At 30.6% G+C, this 24,462-nt stretch overlaps 2 protein-coding genes across 4 annotated transcripts in view; one reads left to right on the top strand and one right to left on the bottom strand.

The window, feature by feature from the left end:
• The window catches only part of LOC145935417 (QRFP-like peptide receptor), a 69,088-nt gene extending 49,544 nt beyond the window's left edge, over window positions 1-19,544 (bottom strand). For all 3 annotated transcript variants that reach the window (XR_014425223.1, XM_083036752.1, XM_083036753.1), the window contains exons 1-3: window positions 19,251-19,544; window positions 6,488-7,052; window positions 3,394-3,524 (exon numbers count right to left, since the gene is read on the bottom strand). Coding sequence is in view for 2 of the 3 variants with exons in the window: in XM_083036752.1 (XP_082892878.1) it covers window positions 3,394-3,524; window positions 6,488-6,671 (315 nt within the window). In the remaining variant the exon portion in view is untranslated. The remainder of the gene's footprint in view (window positions 1-3,393; window positions 3,525-6,487; window positions 7,053-19,250) is intronic.
• A 1,562-nt stretch (window positions 19,545-21,106) lies between these two features.
• Window positions 21,107-24,447, top strand: LOC145935418 (protein LSM12). Its single transcript, XM_083036754.1, has 3 exons — window positions 21,107-21,322; window positions 22,225-22,601; window positions 22,915-24,447. The coding sequence occupies exons 1-3, from the start codon at window positions 21,202-21,204 to the stop codon at window positions 23,002-23,004; spliced, it is 588 nt and encodes a 195-aa protein (XP_082892880.1). The 5' UTR covers window positions 21,107-21,201; the 3' UTR covers window positions 23,005-24,447.
• The last annotated feature ends 15 nt before the right edge of the window (window positions 24,448-24,462 follow it).

Raw genomic sequence — 24,462 nt, 5'->3', positions numbered from 1 at the left:
TCACGGCCATATCTCCATTATTAAGAGCTTGCGTGAACCACGTAGAAAAGTTAAAGCTTTCCCTTACATAACTGCGCGCGGTACGTGAATGCAGTGAGAATGTAAATGCGGATATCGAATATATATCATCGACGCGATTCCATCACACCGTCATTCCCATCGCTCTCTTCCCCGAGTAAATTTTCATCAGATTTTTATCTCCATTATTCGACGACTCAATCACGGGAGTCAAAAAACAGAAGGTACTGTAATAAAATTCAGCTACCGTGCGAGAGAATTTATGTCATGCTCGCGGGCTTTTATACCGTATATGAATAAAATTGGCGTACACTCATGCTCCGTACATTTCGAGGCATTTTTGCCATATTTTTCTGTCGCTAAAAGGGAAACCTCGCTATGAAAGATGAGTCTTTCTTCCCTCTTTTATTCACTGAAAACGTAGACGTATAGGAAAAATTTTTTACTTTATCAAAGCGGATCTTCTAAAATTATCTTCTAAAATTGCGTAGCCGTATTTTTTATCTTTTAAAGTGCTCAAAGGAAACCACTAACTCATGCAGTCTCGGAAAAAATTACAATTTTACAATTGTAATTTACAAATTTATATTTTCAGATATGTTAATCATAAAATATGTACCTATTTAAGAACATAATGAAAACACAAATTTAAAAAATAAAAAGTTCGAAAACCAGAAACATTATTCTAGGATTTAATAAGAATCTTTTTTTGCGTTGAAGTTAACGAATCGAAAAACAGACGATATTTATTGCCTCTCGAACAGAGTCAAGGAACTATGATGGATAACTATGATCGATAAAGCAAATAATTGTCACATAATAACGACGATTATATTAAGCATTAAATCTTCAACATTTCTGATATATTATATCAATGCTATAACGTCATATTCGTTAAACGTATATAATTCTTTATCTAACTTTATTTTTGCTAATCAAATTGAAAAACTTTGGAAAATGTCCAATTTAAGCCGAGTGTCCATTCGGCTTTCCCGTTGCGTTTGTTGTCACATTTCTGTTTTACGCCCGAGCTTATATTTAAGCCCGATTGCAACTCTCGTTAACTCAATTTGTTCGTATCGCAGATGGAGACTAAAAAGAGACAGCGCAATCGCTAATCCAAGGTTAATTAACCAGAATTGTCGATGCAGCTCGACCTTAAGCATTAAATTGTTTTCGCGAACGAAGCAACAGGAGTTTTCGCGATAGGCTTTCGAAAATGACTTTCTTTTCGCTTTATTTCTCGCCGATAATGAGCACAATCGTTACATGCGGCGTAAAAGAAAAATGCAGTGTGTTAATCTGTACGCGAATGACAAATGATCAACAGCGAAATTGTAAAACTCGACAAATTTATCTTCCAGTGCAAAAACTTCCTTTTTGCCAAACATCCCAAGACGTAATCTACAAGAGTGTTCTCCTTCTACCGAATTAATTACTCACGGAAAGTCATTAATTACTACATAAAAGTTCGTAGGTTAACTGGAAATAATTAACACAGCCATCAAAAATTCATAGAAATTGATCTTGAATGAATTATAATTATATCATTAAACTTTTAAGACGATTATAAATAAATCAAAAATTATGATATTAATTAATATTGCAATAATTTCTCGAATCAGAGTCATCTCTCTTGTTATCAGATCTTCATTGCTAAAGATTTTTCGGAGATTCCATTAGAAAAAATCTTTACTTATATAAGTATAAAATTATAGAACTAATTTATAAATAAATTTTGCTATTATAAAGTATATACAATATAAATTTAAAAAACTTAATAAAACAATATTCTCTTTCTGCAACAAAGATCTAATATTTAAAATCTTTCTCTTTTTTTAGAAAAATGTAAAGATGAAAGTAAAAGTAAATTTCTCTTTTTTCTCGCGTTTTATGCATAAATTAAATTATCAAAGACGATTGCGCGAGAACGAACGCGAAATTGCGGCTGAACCGTTCGTTAAATTCCGTTGAACTTACTTAGTAGATGAGATCAAGAAGTCTAGCACGATAATATGGATCAAAGACGAGAGGCGTATAAAGAGTAAATGGGAAAATAGCGGGAGCATACTGAAGAAAAGATAAACAAATAGTGGCGCGGTACGAGTCGAGTGCCATTCCTCGAGTAGCCACGTAATTTTAGAACCTCTCTCGACGCAACTCGATTTTATTTTCATTCGAGGCAAAACGACGGCTTCGCGCTTGAATTCGCAAAGTGGCAGCGAAGGGGTATTTACGCGAAAAAAAATGGAACGAAAGACAACAACCAGAATCGCGAAATGTATAACAAAACAAATTGGATTCAGAATTTTAATTGCTTCGCGACTTTTACAAATGGCGCATTTGATGGTTGGAGTAATTATATTTCTGTAATATCCAATCAGAAATGTGAAATACAAATAGTACAAATCAACATTTTGCGACTCTCCTTCCTTCTTCTGTATTTTATTTCGTTATTAAAATTGACTATTTATTTAAATAATATTTTAAATTATTATTATTTATGGCTATTTATTTAATAATTTTCATATCAGAAAATTAGCAAAAATATATAAAAGCCAGTCCCACGCATATGTTGCGTGGACAATACACTGTTTAACATATGTCATCGCGTTTTTGCTGTATTAACACACTAGAAATTATGACACCGAATGTCGCTGGTACAGGAAGATATAATAAACTGCTGGCTAAGGTCGGTTTTGTTTGATTAATTTTATGAAAACTGTCGGAACACGAAGCTCACTGCGTTACTTAATCTCATTGCGTTGCATTCTCATCAGCTCACTTGTTCATTTATCATGAATATAATAAGTATAAAATATTATAGAATATAAAATATTACATCGGTATTTAAAATAATACTTTTTTATATGTAATACTTTTTGTTGCGAAAAAAAAATTATTTGTAATAATTTATTGCGTATCGAGAAAAAAGATACTTTTATCGAGAAAAAAGATGCAATAAAAAGAAAAAAATTATTTTATATTATATCAATATTACATTTTTTAACGTAAAATATATTTTTAAAATTATTATCAGTCATTTTTCAATTTATATATCTGTTTTTTTATAATTATATATCTACATAAAAAAACCCGTAAAAACAGATTAATTGCAAAAAATGTATCAATTAAGTTTTCCAATGCAATCAAAAATATATGTGTACAATACTATATATACGTATTGTATACTGATTGTGAGGAAAAGTAATAATCAGTAATCAAATTAATCGTGTGAACAAGTGGACAACGCAAAAGGTCAGAATAAATGTGAATGTAATAAACGGGAAGTCATTATTAGAAGCAATTATCAATGCGATAGAAACTGTACTTATTACATCACGTAAGAGAAATGCATATTATTATTATTCTTACCTTTACAGGTATGCAGAATGTGATTAATAGAAGATCGGCCGTGGCTAGACCTCCTAGGAAAACGTTAGTCGGCGTCGCTGGCAACGGTCTGAGTCGTGGACAAAGGGTAGAAGTGATGATAATGACATTTCCTGAAAAAAATTACGAACCTTTGATCGTAAGAATTGCGACATTTCTTCGGAAAAACGTTCCGAGAGAACAGACATCCCGATATTACAGAATATTCCGAGAAAGAAATGACAGATCTTAAGTTCTTAATAAACCTTTCTTTTTAATGAAAAAAATCGAATAATATTGCGGTTTCATTCAATGACTTATACAGTTGCTATAGCATATTTAATATCGAGCATTATTTTGTAATTATCTTGCAAGTTCAATTACAACGTAGCTACGACAATCGATTACTGCTAAGAATAATAATCAATTGGACAGTTCGCCAGGAATTTCGCATTTACAATATATTAAATATATAGCTTATATGATCTCGTTTTATGTTTCGCATCTCATGTCGTCGGACACTTTGTACATATGCAAAATACTAAAGTATACATATAAGAGAACGGCATTATTATCGGGCCACTCTATATAATTATATATTATATAATATATATTTTTTAATTTTATTTAGATAGTGAACAGGAAAAAGTATCATAGTTATAATTAATATAGCTTTACTCTACCGAAAAAACCGAGGAGAAAACTTTAGATTTGTCAGTATTGAAAAATATGTGTATATGTGTGTATGTCTCTTTTTCTCTCTCTCTCTTTCTTTCGGAATAATAATTGCAATATTATAGAAAATTAAAATATGCTTGTCAATTAATTACGTTCCGTGAATTTCGCACGTACTAAAAATTGCTTGCTATTGAATAATAATTATTGGTTATGCGTAGCAAATAATTGTCACGACTCGGGGAAACGAGAAATATATGAAACTGCGCATTCAATCTTTTGAATTAATAAATGATAATTGGAGATTTTTTGGAAGAGTTATGTTTGAAAATAATTTGCATTATACATAACTTGCATCATTACGACGCCACGTAATTAAAAATGTATTAGAAACTGTAGCTGTTTATACAGCAAAATTTGCACGGCAGTTGTATGAATTGTTTTCTGCACGAGAAAAGACATTTTGTCATTCGCGTAAATATTCCACTCATCACATTTAATTTATCTATCTCTTTGAGATATTAAGTCCGTCTCTTTTGTCGAGTTATTCATTATCTTAATTAGAAATTTTGTAGAATAATATTTCATCGGTAACACATGGTTTCTTTCCACGATCGCGCGATATACGCACGATAAAACGAAAAATAAATCTTAAGAATAACTTCAAAAAGTAAAACTTGAGAGAAAAACTTGCGCTATCCGTGAAACTCTCACGGTAATCACTTATGATTTAACTTAAAGTCACTTATGATTTAACTTAAAACAGTACAGTATATCGCAGTTTATATGATAAAGTTATGAATCATGAGTTTTTTGAAATAGCAAAATCATTTATTTCTCTAAATATATGTGTATGTGCATTATGTTTCATGCTTTATTAATATTTTTTCTAAGAGATTTACTGTATAATTAGAATCTTTGCAACATAATAACGTTTTATTACAAACATATTAATTCTTTCATATGAGGAAAAAATGAAAGTGAAATCGACTAACCTCCTTACCTAATCTATATCGCTCTCCTTACCTAATCTATATCACTCTCTTTCTCGCGTAAAAAGTATTTGAAATTGATTAAGTGACAATTATTTAAAGAAATTTTTGAAAACTAAAATATGTCAAACAAACACATAATAATAACTATCTTATTTTATAAAATAAAAGATAGTAAATTCGCGAAAATTGATATTTAAATATATTTCACAATTTTTTCAAATTCAAAAAATTTCCTTCAAAATTATTCATAAAGTTAACATTTAATTTAATTCTGGAAGAGTGATTAACATAAGCGCGAAATATATGTATATAAATATCATTAAAATATATTTAATTATTTTGTGCCGATAACTTCGAATTCTTCGATGCTTTATTCAAATTTTTTTATGAAATTTTAATTCTGTTAAAATTACTATATTAAATTAAATAATATATTAAATATTATAACGGTGTTATTTGAAACTTTTACGTATTATGAATTACATATCATGTGTATTAATGTTCGAAAATTATATATTTAACATCTTCCAGAATTAATTATATATTAAAATATATAAGCAATTTCAGACTTAAATTGGGGAGATCATGAAATGTCTGGAAATGTATTGAAATAAAGATTAAATATTAAACTAATTCATAGTTTACTTAAATACATTATGTTGCAGAAATCAATGAAAGTAAACGATTTGTGATAAGTTATAAAATTCACGAGAATATAGTTCTGTGTATATATAAAGCACATCCCGGATTATATCATATTACACCCCATATTATTATATACCATATTATATCATATTAAACACATTATCATTTTATATCAAATATTTAATAACGAGATGCTTAATTATATTAATATTCAATATTGCAGTAATGTAATATAAATATTCATCAAACAGAGAGTTTGAACCATAACTAATAAACAGCTTATGATTGATTACGCTCCAAAATTAATACAAACAAAATAAATCTTATTATAAAAGTAAGACAATAAATTAGATAAATTTACATAATTGTAAACATAAGTAATTAACGTAATTGATTAAAAGTAACTTACGTAATAAATTTATTAAAAAATTTAATTAAAAAACCAACAAAATATAAATATATATGTACAATAATGCATGCACGAAAAAAAAATTTGTGCAATACATTTCTAGAAAAAATAACTTCAAAATTCTGTGATTTATTATAAATATCCTAAAATTAAAAAAATGTATATATATGTATGTGTTACACATTCTTTAATTTATTTAAAATATTTCACTACTAATTACTTTTTAATTATAGTGTCGTAAGCTGCAGTTATGTCAATTTATCTTTATATTTAAAAACGTATTAGATATATTCTCGGAAATATCTTATTTATTTATGTTTCACTCTTGCATATATCTATATATATATTGTATAAGCAAATCTGTTAAACTCACCGACTAGTCCGAGGATGAAAGTCAAGCTGTAGACCACTAGCACAGGCGCCAGTTCCGTCCAGTCAAAGTTGCTCAATGAATCGTTGATATCGTAATCGGGAAAATCCGTCGCGTTGGTATCGTTAACTACGACGTCGTCTATTAATTCCTCGATAGTCGACATCATCGAATAATTATTGAGCATAATTGAAAATTAAGATTGTCAAGTATTTGCGTCAAGTACCGCGGCACCACTTCGCGTATTACTAAGATTGCCACATTTTTAAAAGCGGAAAATGAAACAGATACGTACATAAAAACATAATCAGAGAACGGTCAACTAAATAGAATCTACTTTTAACGTTTAAATTTATGTTTGTCATCACATTTTACACGATCCGCGATGAAACTTTTAATTTTTAAAACAGAAATGTAGAACACGTCGGAACTGTAAGACTTGTCGACCGAGAATATAGGATACGAAGCAACTCTACAAGTTACGCACGACGGAGCTTTTTGTTTCTGTTCAGGTACACGAATTGTTCCGCTCGAATCCTTTCGTTCTCATCCTAGCGCGATTTGTCGTCTGGAAAAATAAAAGAGAAAATGTCAACTTGCAATAAACATGATTGTTTCGATTCTACGAAGAACGCTTGTATAAATGTGCTTCTTTATAAATCAGCGATTATTTTGTTTCTTTACAATAAAAATCTTATTGCCTGAGATATTCTTTGAACAAAGTGTTTACTTTCCATCAAAAATAAATATAAAAAAATCATACATTTTCAATCGATATATTAAAAAAATTAATTAGAAATTATTCAAAAGAAACATATGTTTTTTCTGAAAATGATCAATTTTATAGAAGTAGATAGCGTAAACGTTCGCAAATGTCAACTACAACAAAATGCAGACTTTACAAGTGTGTTGAAAGAATTTCAAGATACACATACATCTAGAATAGCGCAATCAATAAAGATCAGCATCAATTTGTTCCCGGAAGAAGAAATTACTCGCTTCGTCCACGGATGCGATCCATGATAAACTGTCTCTTTAATGAAACTTCAGCTTTAGCTCAATACCCGAGAGCGTTTAAAGACTAACAATAAGACCCTAACACTTTGTTTTACGCGGTAAATGTATCGCTTTTTACACAGAGACACAGCATTAATGATCATCTTGAATTGATCGATAATCAACGTTCGATTTGTCGCAATGTCGTGAGATGCTTTTGCCAAATGCATTGTAATCACATTTACGCGTGAAAAATTTCTCAGAGACGATCAGACGAAAATATGTATTTGCAACATAAACGCGACCTTAAGGAAGAGAATTTATTTCTCAATAGATAAAAGCAAAATATATACTATTGTCTGTTATGTTCAAGATTTGAAATAAAAACGGGATTAATGTAAAAAAAAAAAAAATAAATAAATAAAAGAAGTCGATAATGATTGTAAACATTCAAATCATATATAATTAATATAATTTATCTTAAAAAAATATGTTATTGTGACATTTAACTCAATTTTTATTCCAAGTCTGTGTGTATGGAAACGCAACAATTCAAAAAACTTTAATCTTATATACTGCTCATTTAATAATTCACAATACGAAAAATCTTTTAATCAAAGATTACTCAAAGAAAATTCGAGCAAGTTCGAGAGAAGTTTCGATTAAGAAAAATTTTAAGCGTTTAAATTAACTTTCTCTCTCTCTCTCTCTCTCTCTCTCTCTCTCTCTCTCCTATATACAATATACATATACATATGCACACACATATTTACGAGTAAATACCGTTTAAGAACGAAATCGCAAGTAAAACACAAATAAAATTGATTATCTCTGTATTACAGATCAAGTTTCAAAGTGTAGTTTTATTCGCACATAAATACGTTTGGAAAAGCACGAAACCAGAGGTGTTGCCTGTGGAATTAAACTGATTGCTAAAGTAGTCTCAGTAAGTGACGTCCTAATAAATGTTGCACTTCACTTAGCGCAATTGCACCGTGTCGATCCCTTTGAATGAAATAATTAATGTACTTTAAATATATATGAATTAATATACAACTCTTCGTATATACATAGTACAGTTCCGTACGTAGTCTCGCATCGTACACGCATTTCATAATTTATGGTTTTCCTACGTCTCTAATTCATTGCGGTTAACATCGTGCAACATCGTGTAAGCTTCGCTTACAAAACACAACTTACGAACGCCATCAAATTGAAAATCACTATGTACTACGTTGTAGAAAGCTAGTAACAAACAGCATCTGCATTGCAATATAAAATTAAACACTAATGCTATTTATTATTCATTCTTGCGTAAATGCATGCGTAAAATTTCACATATTGCAAAATAATAATATTTGATAATAATTACAAAATTTTTATTTTATGTGTTTGGGGCTATTAAATTTATTTATTTAATTAAATGCATGATATGTACTTTGTTATAAAATGTATTTAATGTTTTGCATTAAAATGTATTAAATACTTTGTTATAAAATGTATTTAATCATAAATTTCTGTCAATAATTTCGATTTCTTCTATGTTTTATCAAAATTTTTCTTTACGAAATTTTGATTGTTAAAAGTTCTTTATAATCTTTAGCACTATAAAATATATATATATATATGTATATTTTTTTATAGATTGTAAATAAAAGTGTAACATGTCTTTCTACACCCCATTCTTGGTACACAATATATAATTTTTGTAATCATATATAATTATTTTTAAAAACAGTTAATTTTAAAAATTAATTTTTTTATAATTAATTTTGCGACTTATAATTTTTAATTTTTATAATTTTTGCTGATTAATAAAAATTGCTGATAAATAATTATTTTTTAGGATTTATTATATATAAATGTCAACTAATAATAAAAGAGATAAAAATTCATAGAATAAATTGCAGAAAAAAGTAAACAATTTTTAAATTACTTCAAATACATATAGCTAGCGTTACTACTTTAAGATCACCGTTCGACACCTTTATCGTAGACAGCTGGCATATCCGGTGAGACTCCAGGAATTCCATTTCCGACGGAGAAAATCGAATTACGAAATGCACTGCAGCCCTGAATCGCAAACGCATCGTGTCAGTAATGTATTTCCCAAGCGAGCGTTATTATACGAAAGAAAAACGAAAGAAACACATCACTCGAGCATAACGACATAGTATCCTGCAGTCTTTCGTTTAATGAAGCTCGCTAATAATACAAAGGATCACCCACGTCTGGTATAAAACCAAACGCTATGCTTTTTGCGTAAAATCTTTATAGCTCGCAACTGTAATTTTCAATATATATATATATATATATATATATATATAGAGAGAGAGAGAGAGAGAGAGAGAGAGAGAGAGAGAGCATTTCACAAAAGACATAAAAGATCCAGAGGACAAATTTCCAAGTTCTTTATTTCTTTCTTAATTTTTTATTTTAATTTTTTATTTGCTATGCAGTTTTTCCCATAATATAAATAAGATATTTTTTAATAACTTTTAATAATAATATATGTGCGTCACAAGGCAAAGAATTTAATATATCAAGAAGTAAAACAAAAATAAATTTTATCATTGAAAATGAAAAACTTTAAATGTCTATTAAAAAAAAAAAATTAATTCTAAATTCGTCAGAATTTGTGGTCGACAAAAAGTTGTAACTCATGGAATAAACTCGCTACATCAACGAGTATATTAACGGCGCAAACTACTTACATTCTACCAGATAAAATTTTAAAGTTTTTCTCGCACGCGCGGACACCGGTGCTCGAATTAAGCTCTTCTGACTTCGTGCTGTACAATTTTATTTCTCATCACGGCTGCGAAAACGTAACACGAATAACACGAATGAAATTCTGAAGGAAGACACGCACACGCACCAAAGACTTTCTAATTAATTAAATAAGTATAAAAGCGTTTTTAACAGTCTGTTAAAAGAGATTTCTTTGGCACAAAAACAGATTTCTTGCTTTATAAATGAAAAAAACAATTCCTAATTTAAACGAAATAAAATATTCTGCATCGAAAAAAATAAATAAATTAGCATTTTCAGCAAACTCCTTAAATATTAAGGATGTTCCATTAACCACAGAGTATTTGTAAATTTCAAGGAAATGTTCCGTAATTTTCTCGCGTACAATTATCTGTGTGTGACTTTAACATATATAATATACAAATAACATAAGATGTGACTTTTATGCCATATCAAGAAAGGATCTCGTAAAAAATGGGAAAATTTATGTTTAAAAATTTATATATATATATATTTTTTTTTTTATTTTCTTACTATTTATTCCTCGTTTCACGTTATGATTAAATATTGCAAACTTTTTTTAATTTTTTGAAATAGTTGACATTAAAGGGTTAAGTGAAAGGACTGTTTTTCTAATAATATAGTCCAAATAATGCAATAGCTAGAAAAGGGGAAACTAATAAAAGAAATATTTAAAATATTTATAATATAATATATAATAATATAATAATAATATAATAAAATAGATTTTTTATATTTTTAAATACATTAAAAATTAACGGAGTTATGCTCACTATCTGTAAATTTTGTAAGATAAAATATAAGAAAAACATATTTTATACATATAATGTAATATAAATATTTTCTTCTCTTGTAAAAGAGATTTTTGCTTATTTGTTTGTGTCGCGCATCATCTCGAGTATCATAAATTATTATAAATGTATGTAAGATATCCCGATCATGTTGTTTAAAGATAAAAATCAAAATTCGCGATCACGTGGCCGGGCAACAGCTGTTAGTTGTTCACCCGCGCGAATGCTACGATATTTTGCCCATGTCGCAGTTGCCTAAAATTGAATATGACATGTAAGAGAAAACAGATGCTTTACAAACAGTCGCACACGGACAATCTGCGAGAGTGAGAATATTTTCGAATTTATAGTCAATATTTCGACATCGACAAATGTTACAGGTACCAGTACCAATATTTAACTATTTGGAAATTAATTATATCTGTTTATACAATTTTCTCGCACAATAACGACCGTAAAAGCATATTTCATCAAATATAAATGTAGAATCGCGATCAAAATTTATTTTGTCGAATATTCGATATTTTATACACGTCGACATCAATAATATGTTTGCTTATTTTATGAAGTGCTCGAAACTTATTAAGTATCAAATAATTTGCTCCCTAGCTTTCATATTTGATCCATATTTCCTGAAACTGTATATATAGAGATGTATACTTTATATTTTTCTCTTGCAAAAGTGCTCGTATAAGAACGAATGACTTCGACATATATATAATTGATGACTATAAAAAATAAAACTATCATTAAACATAGATCAATTGCGCAGCGAATCGGAGAAAATAAGGTCGACGAAAAGAAGCAGAAAAATCGATAATGATAAAAGAGATATAGAATTAGAAAAGCGTCGCGAACAATTAGTCAAACTTTGTAATACAATTAGAGAAACGTTAACGAAAATCCTGCGACAGTTCTTTTAGCGAAGGCGCTACGTGCTTGTCCTGATCAATAATTCTAATCTATCGACAATGAATCTCTACGTGAGAGTCATTCGAAATGATCAAACTATTAATAAAACGCGTATCTATCCTTCGTCTAAAAAAATGCATATATTTTTTATATGTAAAATCAGTTTTATACAATACATTATACACAATACAGAAAGAATAAAAAAAAATTTTTTTTCACAAAGATATTAATTCCTTCTCCATATACTAGTTATTTTCTTGCAGTTTATTTGTAGTATGTTATTTATATTACAACTGTTTTGTTCTCCTCAAAGTGTTATATTTTTCATCGGTTTTCACCAGTAGTGTTATAATTTTCTTATTGAATCGAAGTAAAAGTATATCGAAACATTTAGCGTTTTTTCCTAATTAATTCTTTAAGTAATATTTACGCATCTAGAACTGTAACTTTAATTGATCCCTTTTCTCTAATTAATTCCTATATATAATTGTCCTGTATTATAATTTTATGTCATAATTTCTTTTCATAAATTTTAACAATAGAGATTCTGCACAAATTGATATTTCGCTCGCGCGATAATGACGGTTGTCCCAATTCATCAATTATGCCCTAATAATTCTCGCCAGCGCGTATATCAGCATGAAACAATTTTAATTTAAACAATTTCAAAGCTATCAACAACGCGCGCACAGAAAAAAATTTTTTTAGTCTCTCTGTAACATTATAAAATTTATTTCATGGAAGGCAATTACGTGCGCATTTTTTTCAGATAAAAAATAAATATACGTGTATTCACACTTGTGTCCGTAGATTCGAAAGAAAAATAAGTTCGACTCTCGCGATGCGTTACATCTCGCCCTCTCCCTCTCACCCTTTATAATTTTGTCCGACGAGAAACTAGCCGTTATTTTGGCCATCGAGCTGATTTCTATCATCTAGTGACTGTGAGCCCTCAAGCCAGCTGGCAGTAGGCCCATCCTCCATTTTACCCCTTTCCACCACGTGCAACGGCTTAAGCCAAATGGACACACGTGGATATTTTATTTTCGTGCGGTTGTACGCATTCGTCGATCGTCGAGCGACTATTTATTCCAAATTTAACAAACATACGAGAACGTGATCTCTCTGCGTTTTTGCATACAGCTGAGACAAAGACTAATGTTTGTCACGTGCTCGTTTCGAATATAGATATATGTGTGTAACTCAAAGGGAGAGAGAGATTTTACGATCAGATCGAATATAGAGATTGAATAATATAACTTTGAGTTTTGCAACTTTCTTGTTAAAAAGCAAGTTTAATCTTACGAAATCTGGAATACGCGAGCGACTCCAGGAATATGAGCTAATAGATGAATCTTTTTATCAGTTAATTTAAAAAAAAAACACTGCATATATTTATAATTTTTAAACTACGAAGTCTATTAACTCTATTTCTGCATTTTTAAAAACAAATACAAATTTGTTATATTTAAATGTGACAATTACAATATGTAAGAGATGTAAGATCAATTTATATCGAGAGTTACTTTATCATCTTATTTATAATAAAAATAGCAATATCGGTTTAAATCTAGATGAAATAATATCTCGTTTTTTTTTATTCTCTGTATATCTTCTCGTACTCTTCTTGAATCACAAATACTAATTTAACTCTTAATTTAAAAACTACAGAAAAAAAAAAGTTGATCTATGTTTTTTCCGGAACAGTACCAATTTGATAATATAATATTTCAATTTTATTTTTCATTCTCGTTCGACTTGTAATTTATGTCGCAGAAGGCTGTCATCGAGCAGTGACAAAAGATAAGCTTTGCTCATTTCCATTTGATCGTTATCCGTTAGGCGCGAGATATTCCCGGTAACACCGGTAGTGTCGTGATTTATGCCCCTAAACAAGTAGCATGTGTCAGACATAAATTTGTATTTATAGGACGAGTGTGAAAGTGCCGCAACCTCGCGCGCGAGTATTCGCTTACGAAGACAATCGATTCACGTTTCGACAACGAGAAAAAGAGGGAACCGTTTGAACAGCCACTTTCGTGAAATGCGAATTTTATTGTCTCAAGAAGAGCGAAGTTGAACGTGAGTCAATGTTGAGTAGCGCGTGTATCTGGGACGTAAAAGTACTAAAAATGATGACTCTGCTCCATTTTATAGTTCACATGTATGGAATATACTCAAGGGTACTACAATTTTTTATACTTGAGAACTTTATTTTATTACTCGAATGTGATTTATATTAATTCGTTCACTGTCGGTTATTCAAAAACCAATTGTTTGTAAATACATTAGCTTTGGAAATTATCTGATAACAAATTTTTTTTAAAACATACATATCTATAATCTATTGTACATATATATGTCTGTTTTGTTATTTTATTTATTTTAAATTATCTTATTAAATTATTTTATAACTGAACTAAAAACGAACAATCTCGTGAAAATTATAGAAAATGCTAAGTATTATTATGTGTTACATGTACCTATTCTTAAAATAACTTGGAAAATTGCCTATCATACATAGATGACTTTTGAGAGAAATATAAACAACTTTGCTCCGCATAATGTACTAAATTCCAGCAATATATATTATCATAAATATGATAAAACACTCTAATTTTAAGTGTAGACAAAGTCCATTTCTTCATTCACTAAATAAAATCACTGCTAAAACGTACTAAACTCTTTAAACAGTTTCAACAAATGTATTTTTGCTATTTGAAATCATTTTAATATATGTAATGCGTCAACTGGATCCATTTTCTAAATGAAGAATTGAAAAGAGTAAAAAGAACTGAATAAGATTATTTTAAATTAAAAAGACAGATTTTGATATAGTATGTGAATGTGTGCAATAATATAAATTTTCTAATTAATAAAAAACATACACAATATATATTTTGTTTTTCTAAAATTATATAAAAATTTCTAATACAAATATAATATTTTATGGCGATTTAATATTTCCACATTTAAAATAGCTCTATAAAAAAAATCAATAAAATGCATCGCATATCTTCTGAACCCTTCAAATATAATTAAGCGATTCGACACACAACGACGCTCATACACGCGCAACGAAATCCCCGCATAACGTAAGATAATATTAAATAGATAAGATATAATACTAATATAGGATCAATTTCCAGGTGAAACTATTTTGTTCCTTACCGCGAAATCGAGAATGACATGCTGGGGAATAACCCCCGTTTGTCCTAATTTCTGCTAATCTTACAGACTGTATCGCGCCTATGCACGGTTACAAACTGAATTATATCGGCAAGCAAAGTGTCTCGTGTAAGCTCATATACCCTTCTATTTATGGGACTGGCATAGATACTACTCGACACCGCCACGTGCAACCTCTCTGTCGGTTAAACACAAAAAAAAAAATAAGAAAGAAAAATAGATCGAACCGAAAAACGAAAAAGTCAACGCAATCTTTTAAAAATGAAAAAACGCTCGCGGCTGTCTGTCAGTCCGCACTAAAATAAATGAATTGACAGAGGACAGAGCAATTTCTTCAGTGAAGTTAATTAGCTCTATCTTTCAAAATAAAAAAGTTAAATATTTTACTCGTAATATTATAATTAAACAAAAAGTTTCGATTGAAAGAAGAGATATTCTATTTCTTGTTATATTTATGGATTTAGCTAACTTTTGCAATTTGCGATAATTTGCTTAATTACTTATTGTTAATATTATATTAATATTATATTGCATAATATAGATATTTTGGATCGACAAGCGTTGTGTACTTTCTTAACATAAAGAGGTTTAAAGGCTTGAATATAACTTGATTATAAACAAAGTTTAATTAAATTTAAATTATTAGAGAAACTGATTTCATCTCATATCTCATTATGTTCAAAGTTAAACATTATACTTTTTTATTTAATTTATTTTGGAGCAATTTTTCCTAATATTTTTCCTCGCAATTTATTCACAATAAAGATTTGTAAATTACTTGATTCTAAATATAACTTTTTGTTATTTATTAGATTTTTTCAAAGCAGACTATTTTCATTGATTTTAAAATTTATAATGACATAATACAGATTCTAACAGATTCTCAATTTCTCATATAAATATAATTTTATAATATAAAAAAAAAATATATATGACATAAAATTGAAAAGAAATCTATATAAAAATTTCATTAAAACGTGAAGATTTTCTATTAAGAAACTGTAAAGATTTTTTATTATTATATGGTTGTTAATACTTTAATACTTTTGTAAAACATAATAAATAAATATTACATTATAAAACAAAAAGATTAAAAAGTATTAACATTAAAGATTATTTGTTAGTGTGTATTAAAGATGTGTTATTTATAGCAGAAAAATATTTCTATAATAATAACATTTATATTATCAGCGGCTTGGTAACAACGTAAAAACGAATATTATTATGATTTGTTATCTCTAGTAACGATGTACTTGAGTCACGTACAATATCCTACGTTGTCGTTACTTTACTTTTATATTTTTTTTTCAGAAGTATGTAGCAGGTCTATGACCGTCTCTGCAATGTGATATATTGCTCTAGGAAATATAATGTTACACGCGATAAAATGAGCCGAATAAAATCAATGTTAGAAATAATCTTTAAGAAAGCGCTTTTTCTACATAGTACGTCGCTGCTAAAAAAATTTAAGTAAAAACATTATTAAAATATATTGTACTAATACAAAATACAAAAGCTCGAGAATTAATTTATCAATTTCGAAATGGAATGATTAGAATAATCTACGTTAAAACTCGGTAAAAAATTTTTTATATATAATCATATATAACAATATAAAATTATATTGAAATATATAAAATTATATAAGTAATTATACATAACTTATATAGAATTTTATATATTTCAATATAATTTTATATTGTTATATTATATGTGATTATATATAAAATATTTTTTACCGGAAAGTATAAGAAATTTCATAAATACAGCATACAAAATTTAAAAAAACGTTTAGTTATCGCACATGTATATTTCATAAATTTATATATATATACTAAATTATATAACTAAATTTATATTGCCAAGTGCAACGTAGTGCCATTTTGTGGCTAGGAGAATAACTGAATGAGGTGCTTAGAGAGCTATTCTTGATACTCTCGCCGCGACTCGATGTTGTCGAGCGAACGCGTAATATCTGTGGAAATCGCACCCGTTTATATCATGTCATTCCAATATAATTCTCGCGTGTGTCTCTTCAAACTAAATATATTATAAATAACTTCATCCAGTCTATTTAATCCACTAATTAATACTTACTTAAACTATTTTCACAGCCGGTTTTTATCTCGATGTTCATTTTTGATCGAACGACTTATAGTAGATAAAAAAAAAAAGTCTTCGAATAATCAACAAAATTGGAAGTGAAGCGAAGAAATTAAAATAAATTAATAAAAGGCACTCAATTTTTTTCGAGTTCATTAAGCAACTATATAATGTGCTGTGTTTCATTAATCGATCAATGAACGAAGTGAACCGACTATCAAAATGGACGGAAGGAGCAATAATAAAGCTATGAGCTAAATGAGAACTTTGAAATTATCTCAACAGAAGCTTTTCAAGTTTACGAAGCGAATCTAAAGTGCTCTCGAATTTCGAAACAAAGCAAAGTCGGTTAAGTAGTGGTTAAAATGAATCGATGTATTACTTAAAGAGAGCACACAAATATTTTATCAAATTTAATATTTATGATTAAATGTATAAATTTTTGCTCATCAGCGTTTAAGATCAAAATTCTTGTTTGTTATAAATAATAAATGTTCTTTCTCGCACAATATATTATATTTTATATTTTATATCATTAATATTTGCTTGTACGAATAAAATTCAAGCTAATGTAAATAGGAACAACAATGTTCGTTTTCATGTAAAAGCATGAAGCAAAAACATATTTTATATATTTCGTACATAGAATTCACAAATTTTCTCTCGAAAATCTTCTCATTTTATTATATTTATTTCAATAAATATCAAGAGGACCTCTGTTCCATTCTTCAATTACGATTTTACATTATTTTCCGCTACGGTGTCCTTCAATTCAGATTTCACGATTCGCAATAAAATTCGACTCGGTTAATCTTTACATCATAATGCGTTCCAATACGATCCAGTGCGAGATAAACGCGAAATATACGAAGTGAGAAAATATCCTTGCTATTTGTTTGCGACTGCATTTCAGCTAAAAAAATTAATCTTCGCACAGCCAAGAAATCTAAACGAATAATTAGTCAGAAAAGATGTACCGAAAACCTATTTACAACAGCATCAAGTTTGTGCACCAACACAAAGTACCTATTATATAAATATCTGCCTTTGAAGAAGCAACATATTTTTGTATCTCAATTTGCAACACGATGTGTATACGAGACATTTGTAAAATATTATTAAAGGAAAGATTAACACGCGGTAAAGATAAATATTTCTATAAAACATTCTCGTTAAATAATCAAAGAGTTTATTATGTAACTAATATATATCGAAGGAAATGAAAGGGATGTAATTCGTGATCTTTATAATTATGAGCAGAGGTATTAAATTCGTTAAAAGAAACTTGAGATAAGTATACTTCAACCTATGTCTATTATAGCAAATTATGAGAGGATTTATATTCATGAAATTGAATGTCGATTGCCTAAAAGATAAAACGCGAGCTTTGTAGAATCAACAGGTATGCACGAATGAAGATCCAGTGAAGCAAAAGAATAATACGATAAAACATATGGTATTCATTGTTCAAAGAAACATAGCATTAAAAATACACGGAATAAAGAGTGGATCCGATTTATGAATCGGAAAGATTCACAAGAAAAAATTTATAATTTTAAAGACGTTCACAAAACTATAATATAAAAAATTCGAAAAATAGAGCGAGCCTCTATCTAAAATTTATTTTATCGACATAAATATATTATGATAATAATATTATCATTATTGTGGCATTTTAATGTGTGTGTAACAAAAATAAAATAAAAGTTATCACAAAGCTCATTAGCTGCTTCCGCAAATATTTTTCATCGCAAAAACGAGCGTAATTATATCATTATATATGTCTTGGTAAAGAGACGTAATGATATAAATACGCTCGTTTTCGTAATGAAAAATATTTGCAAAAGCGCAGTTAATGAGCTTTGCGATAATTTTTATAAAAATATACCACTGCTTTAACGAGACATCATAAATAATAAATAATATCCAAAAAGTCTGCTCAACGCATCAAATTGCAGTCAATTATAACATAAAATTTGAACGAATTTGGGCAAAGATCGTACCTTCACTTCCGGTTAAGTATCTTTGTCGGCGCGACATCGCTGCACGTGATATTACATCGTCGTACCTCACGCGAAAATCCGACACATCCTCGGCTACTCGAGCGTCGGCTTTCGTTTAAACACGATTCACGTCTCGAGACGTACATTCCGCTCGCGCGTGTCTTATTGCCGTACTTTTAAGGGGGAACGTGATTACGACGGCGACGCCGAAAGAGCGATCGCGAGTCCTTATTTCGCGCGCGTCGCACAGAAAAGGATGTTCCGAAGGACGTGGAACACACGACTCATCTACGCGCCGATTGCAAACTGGAGACGTAGCGCGAACGAGGGAACGCGCGAACGACGAACTACCCGCCAAGCCGAGCGCTGACGGACCCGTACGAAAATGGCCGAACCGTCGCGCTCATTTCGCCGAGAATTATACTTACTTTCTTATTGTTACCAAAAATATATATTAAATATTATTATTCAGATATATATGTGTCAAACAAATTCAGATATGTTGAATATAACGTGTTATTCAAAAACATTACGAACGATCATTGTGAAAAGGATATTAATGCGATTAATGACGATATATATACATATATATAATATATGCATACCTGGCGATAATCAGATGCGCCTATACTTTGATCCAGACACAGAAATGGCGCCATCGATGTGTAATAACGCGATTCTACGCGACTTTCGATGCACTACGACACTTTACGCGAGACTTTACGCGAACTCGTCACTTTTAAACAGTATTAATCGCGAGAAATACACGGAGCAAATTCGCCTAACGTACGAGTCACCTCGACGCGTTTCGAAAACGATGCTGCCAACCCTCGAAATTCAAAATGATTGAAACAGCGCGCTAGTCGCAATTATAGGCGAACATAGAAATCGAGACAAAAGAAACTATAATTGCGATAATGAAATAATTATACGAAACTTTGCAATATATTAAAATATCGAAATGTGCGAAATATGACAAATGAGAAACGAGAACTTGTAAGAGACAATAAGAAATGTATGTAAAAAGATAAATATGTCTTTTTTCTAATTTTTATATATAATCATCGTCACTGACCGATGAGAGTTATTACAATAAATGTAGTTGCAATAAAGTACCGGAAATTAGCAGGTTTCTCTTTATATCGCGCGTTATTCAATCGATAATAACATCGTCGACATAATTTAATACAAATTTAATGTTTTAATATACAAATTTATTACCTTTATTTCACTCGCGCGCTTTCTAGTTTCTTCTCGCCTTCAGCCGCCGAGAGGACGCCAGTACGCAGTGAAGTCAGAGAGAAGAATGAGAGAGGCCACGCCGCCGTTTTTCGTCAAACGCTTTTTCTCTGCAGTACACTAGCGTCACGTACATCCATTTTACCGTACCGTACCGTCATGTTCATCCATTTTATATTATATATATATATATATATATATAAAATTTTACTTTTACTACTTTAATTTTTTATATATAACATATATTTATCCGCGTCGCGTAGTATATATATATATTGTTAAAATGAAAAATATCGCATAAAAATAAATATATATATATTTTAATTAATTTATATATACACAAAATGTATTTTTTATCTATAATTTGTGGATATAAAATGTGTAGATACATATGCGTCAAACAATGATTTTAGATTTTAATCGAAAAGTGGATGTAGCACGGACATTGGTTGTTTTATCATAGGATCGAAAGTGGATGTGGCCATGTAGTTCCAAGCGGCCGTAAAATGGATGTACGTGACGCTAGTGTACTGCAGAGAAAAAGCGTTTGACGAAAAACGGCGGCGTGGCCTCTCTCATTCTTCTCTCTGGTGAAGTCTTTCGAGACGGACGTTTCGAGAGTTCGAGATTAAGTCGGCGATCGGCCGCGAGATGGCGCGAGCGAGGCGAGAGATGCGAAGCGCGGCCGCCAGTTCGCCGCCGACAGTCAAAAATGGCCGGAGCCAGCGACTGGTTTAGCATCGGGAGCACGGTGCTTTGTAAAACCTGCCACGAGCAGGAGATCGAGGGTGAGGTGTTGGCGTTCGATCCACAGACCAAAATGCTGATATTAAGTATCCTTTTGACGGGGGGAAAAAAAAAAAAAACGGGCGACGCCGATCGACATCGACGTCGACGTCGCGCGCCGCGCGAGAGACGCGTAAAGTGTAAATAACGGCGTCGAGACCGCGACGAGATCGTCTTCGCGGTGTTTCCCCGAAAGTATCGACGAACTCGACGTTCCGCGACGATCCCGACCCCGTTCGCCTTCTCCCTCTTCCGGAATCCGGACGTCTTCGCGAATCCTTAAAGCTCGGTAACAAGTCAGGTTAGTTTCGTCATCCATCATCAACCATGCGTTGGCCTCCCTCTGTGCGTTCGTTTTGTTGTCTCTATTCGCGTATCTCGCCACCGTCGTCATCGTGTCCGTCACGTCGCGCCAATTTCGTTCCCTCTCGAAAACACGTGTTTACAATAATCGTCCGCAATGATATAACAATTGGTTTTTTTTCATTGGTACACTGATGATTTTTAATTAACAATAGAATACAGTTTGAGAGACATAAGCAATTGCGTTGATTTTTCACAGTACTTATAATGTAATATTCAATCAACATTAACTCCAGTGTCATTGGAATATCTTAGTAAATACTGGAGTATTTTTCTATAACAAAAGACTTACGAACCTTAAATTCCATGAGATTCATCACAATGGAAAAATATTTGATATGATAGCAAGTTTTTTTTTGTGACTATTATAATGACTTGGGACTTTAGAAACAAATAGATTAACAATTGGCATTATTCTATTTACTAAGAATCTCCCCTCTCTTTGAAAATTTACAAATTTCTTGCAATCTGCTGTATTTTTATTTTGAATTAATTACTCCATTATTTCTAAGATATAATTATGCAAACCAACATTCATCTGTTCTGTTCCATCAAAGAATACTATTCCTTAACAATAACTTCATAGAATGTCCATCGTCGAGTGGTAGACCCTCACTAAATGATGTACACATAGTAAATTTATCTCTCGTATCTAATGTTCAAGTGATACGAGAAGTTAGTCCTACTACCAGCGAACCACCACAAAGCCTTAATTTACAAAGGCTAAATACAAGAGTTCGTAATCAGGTTGAAGAGAAGAAGAGACTGGTAATGGCTCTGCAGGCCGGAGTATCTCCAGAGGGACAGAAACTCTTTATTGCTATTTCAAAGACTATTCAAGATATTACGTGGAATGGAGCTAATATTGTTGTATTTAATAATGTCACTATTAGACCACCATACAAAGTGGACAATGTCCATGGAAACGCAGAATCTGGAGCATATAGACATGTAAAAAAAGTGGTACGTAAATGCAAAAAATGTTTAAATAAGAAATATACCAATATACATATGTACACTTCTTATTTTCATTTCTTATTTAATTCATTGTAAATTCTTTTATCAACAAGTAACATTTCTAACAATAAAACACGATTTTAGAATAATTAAAAAAATAGTTCATAATTTATATATATAATCTATATAAAAATGTTAACTTTTTAACAAAGATCTCTATTTTCTTATGCTAAAGTGATACAAAGAGAAACATATTGAATAAAAAATAAGGATTATTTTTGATCTATTTTATATTCATTACATTTTTTTATCGTCACAGGTTGAGAAACACATTAAAGATACAGCTCAAGCGCAACAGCAACGGGAACAACAACAACAGCAGACACAGAAAGGCAGCGAACTGCAATAAGAGTCTAAAAAGGCACTACATCATCAAGATCGCTAAAGATACCTTTCAAGAAATGTTCTCAATATTTGACGAGAAATAGGAAGAATCAACGGAATACTAAATACACAGAACAGCCTGACGACAAAGCAACATAGATAAGCCTAGATCGCGGAAAATCGGCATCCTCGAGCGAACTCCAGTCATTTGTTGAATGGAAAAAGGACAAGAAGTGCAAATTCAAAGCAAAAATTTCACACATTCTTAATCCGAGTATTGTTAACAGTATCGCATGTGCAGCATTTTATAAATACAATCAGACGTACCATTCGTAATTATTAGTCACCAGCCTAAAAACTCTACAAAAGCGGACAGATCGACTGATTCAAGTAGCTACCGCGTATTTGTTAAACACCACTTGATACTACATTCGTACGTAATGTATATCAATACACCAGCATATGCTGTAGTTTAAATAATTTAATTCAAATACGTTTAACAGTCGGTTTATCGATCATCGACATTAAGCATGAAACGTATTTTAGCATGAATTGAGATCCCCTTTTTAAAACGCGAATCCGCGCGTTTCGTAAAGTAATATATATTATTTAAGTCCGTATGAAACGGCTCGAGCATTTGCAAACAAACTCCAAAGACAGACTCCGCGCGTCGCAAATCAAGTAAGATAAAATACACAGTTGTCGACATCTCGAATGCTTTAATTATGTAATTTTTTCAGTAATAAATTGTGATTTATCATCGATGATATCATCACGATATAATATTAAAGATAAGATAACTTTACAGAGCTCTTTTTTACATCCTCTTATCAAATCTTATATCAAATAAAAAAAAGATAATATTATGCAGTTTTGTTAAATGCTGACGTACGAAAGCGAGTTTCTATTTATTATTTCCGAATATATTCTTTCACGATAAATGTTTCTGCTTTGTATTTACGGTAGAAAATAGATTTTCTAACTAGATATCAATAATTTTAATCGAGTCGGCAACCGTGCTTTATCCTAGTTTTGCGAATCAAGATGCGTATGGTCAATTTAAATGATCCCGTTTCGAAGCTCGCTTTACCCTGATTCATGAACAATTCCGCATTATTCCCATATTAGCACAAACTTTCAGAAATCTCTCAATCGATGGAAAAAGAAATATGACTCATCTTGCATGATACGTAATGTCTTCAAGTACTTGTGCTACAATTGTTTTCTTTTTCTTGCGCAAATCAAGTCGCGAGAATGTAATTTAAAATGAAGTCTGGGCTTCTCGATTTATTCAAGATTTAGATTCAGATTCCGCGAGATCTGACATTTCGTTTCTCGCTGGAAAATCGAATTCATCTTGTGCTCTCTTTTTAATTCCATTCTCAATATGAAGCGATGAGAATGAGAAGAACAAATGTGCGCGAGAGAGATTGTAAGAAGAGAGTGACATGAAAAGACATAAAAATAAATGTAATATAAATTC

The sequence above is a fragment of the Prenolepis imparis genome, unplaced genomic scaffold, assembly GCF_030444845.1.
Source record: "Prenolepis imparis isolate NDT839.2.m4 unplaced genomic scaffold, iyPreImpa1.0 SCAF_4, whole genome shotgun sequence".
In the NCBI taxonomy this organism is placed as follows: Eukaryota; Metazoa; Arthropoda; class Insecta; order Hymenoptera; family Formicidae; genus Prenolepis; species Prenolepis imparis.
This window is presented reverse-complemented; position numbering and strand designations above follow the sequence as displayed.

What these genes read in the sequence shown, in the direction of transcription:
- LOC145935418 (XM_083036754.1), top strand. Translation starts at nt 21,202, where the DNA reads ATGGCCGGAGCCAGCGACTGGTTTAGCATCGGGAGCACGGTGCTTTGT. An exon ending in GACCAAAATGCTGATATTAA is followed by an intron (nt 21,323 to 22,224) that starts GTATCCTTTTGA and finishes ATAACTTCATAG; the next exon opens with AATGTCCATCGTCGAGTGGT. An exon ending in ATAGACATGTAAAAAAAGTG is followed by an intron (nt 22,602 to 22,914) that starts GTACGTAAATGC and finishes TTATCGTCACAG; the next exon opens with GTTGAGAAACACATTAAAGA.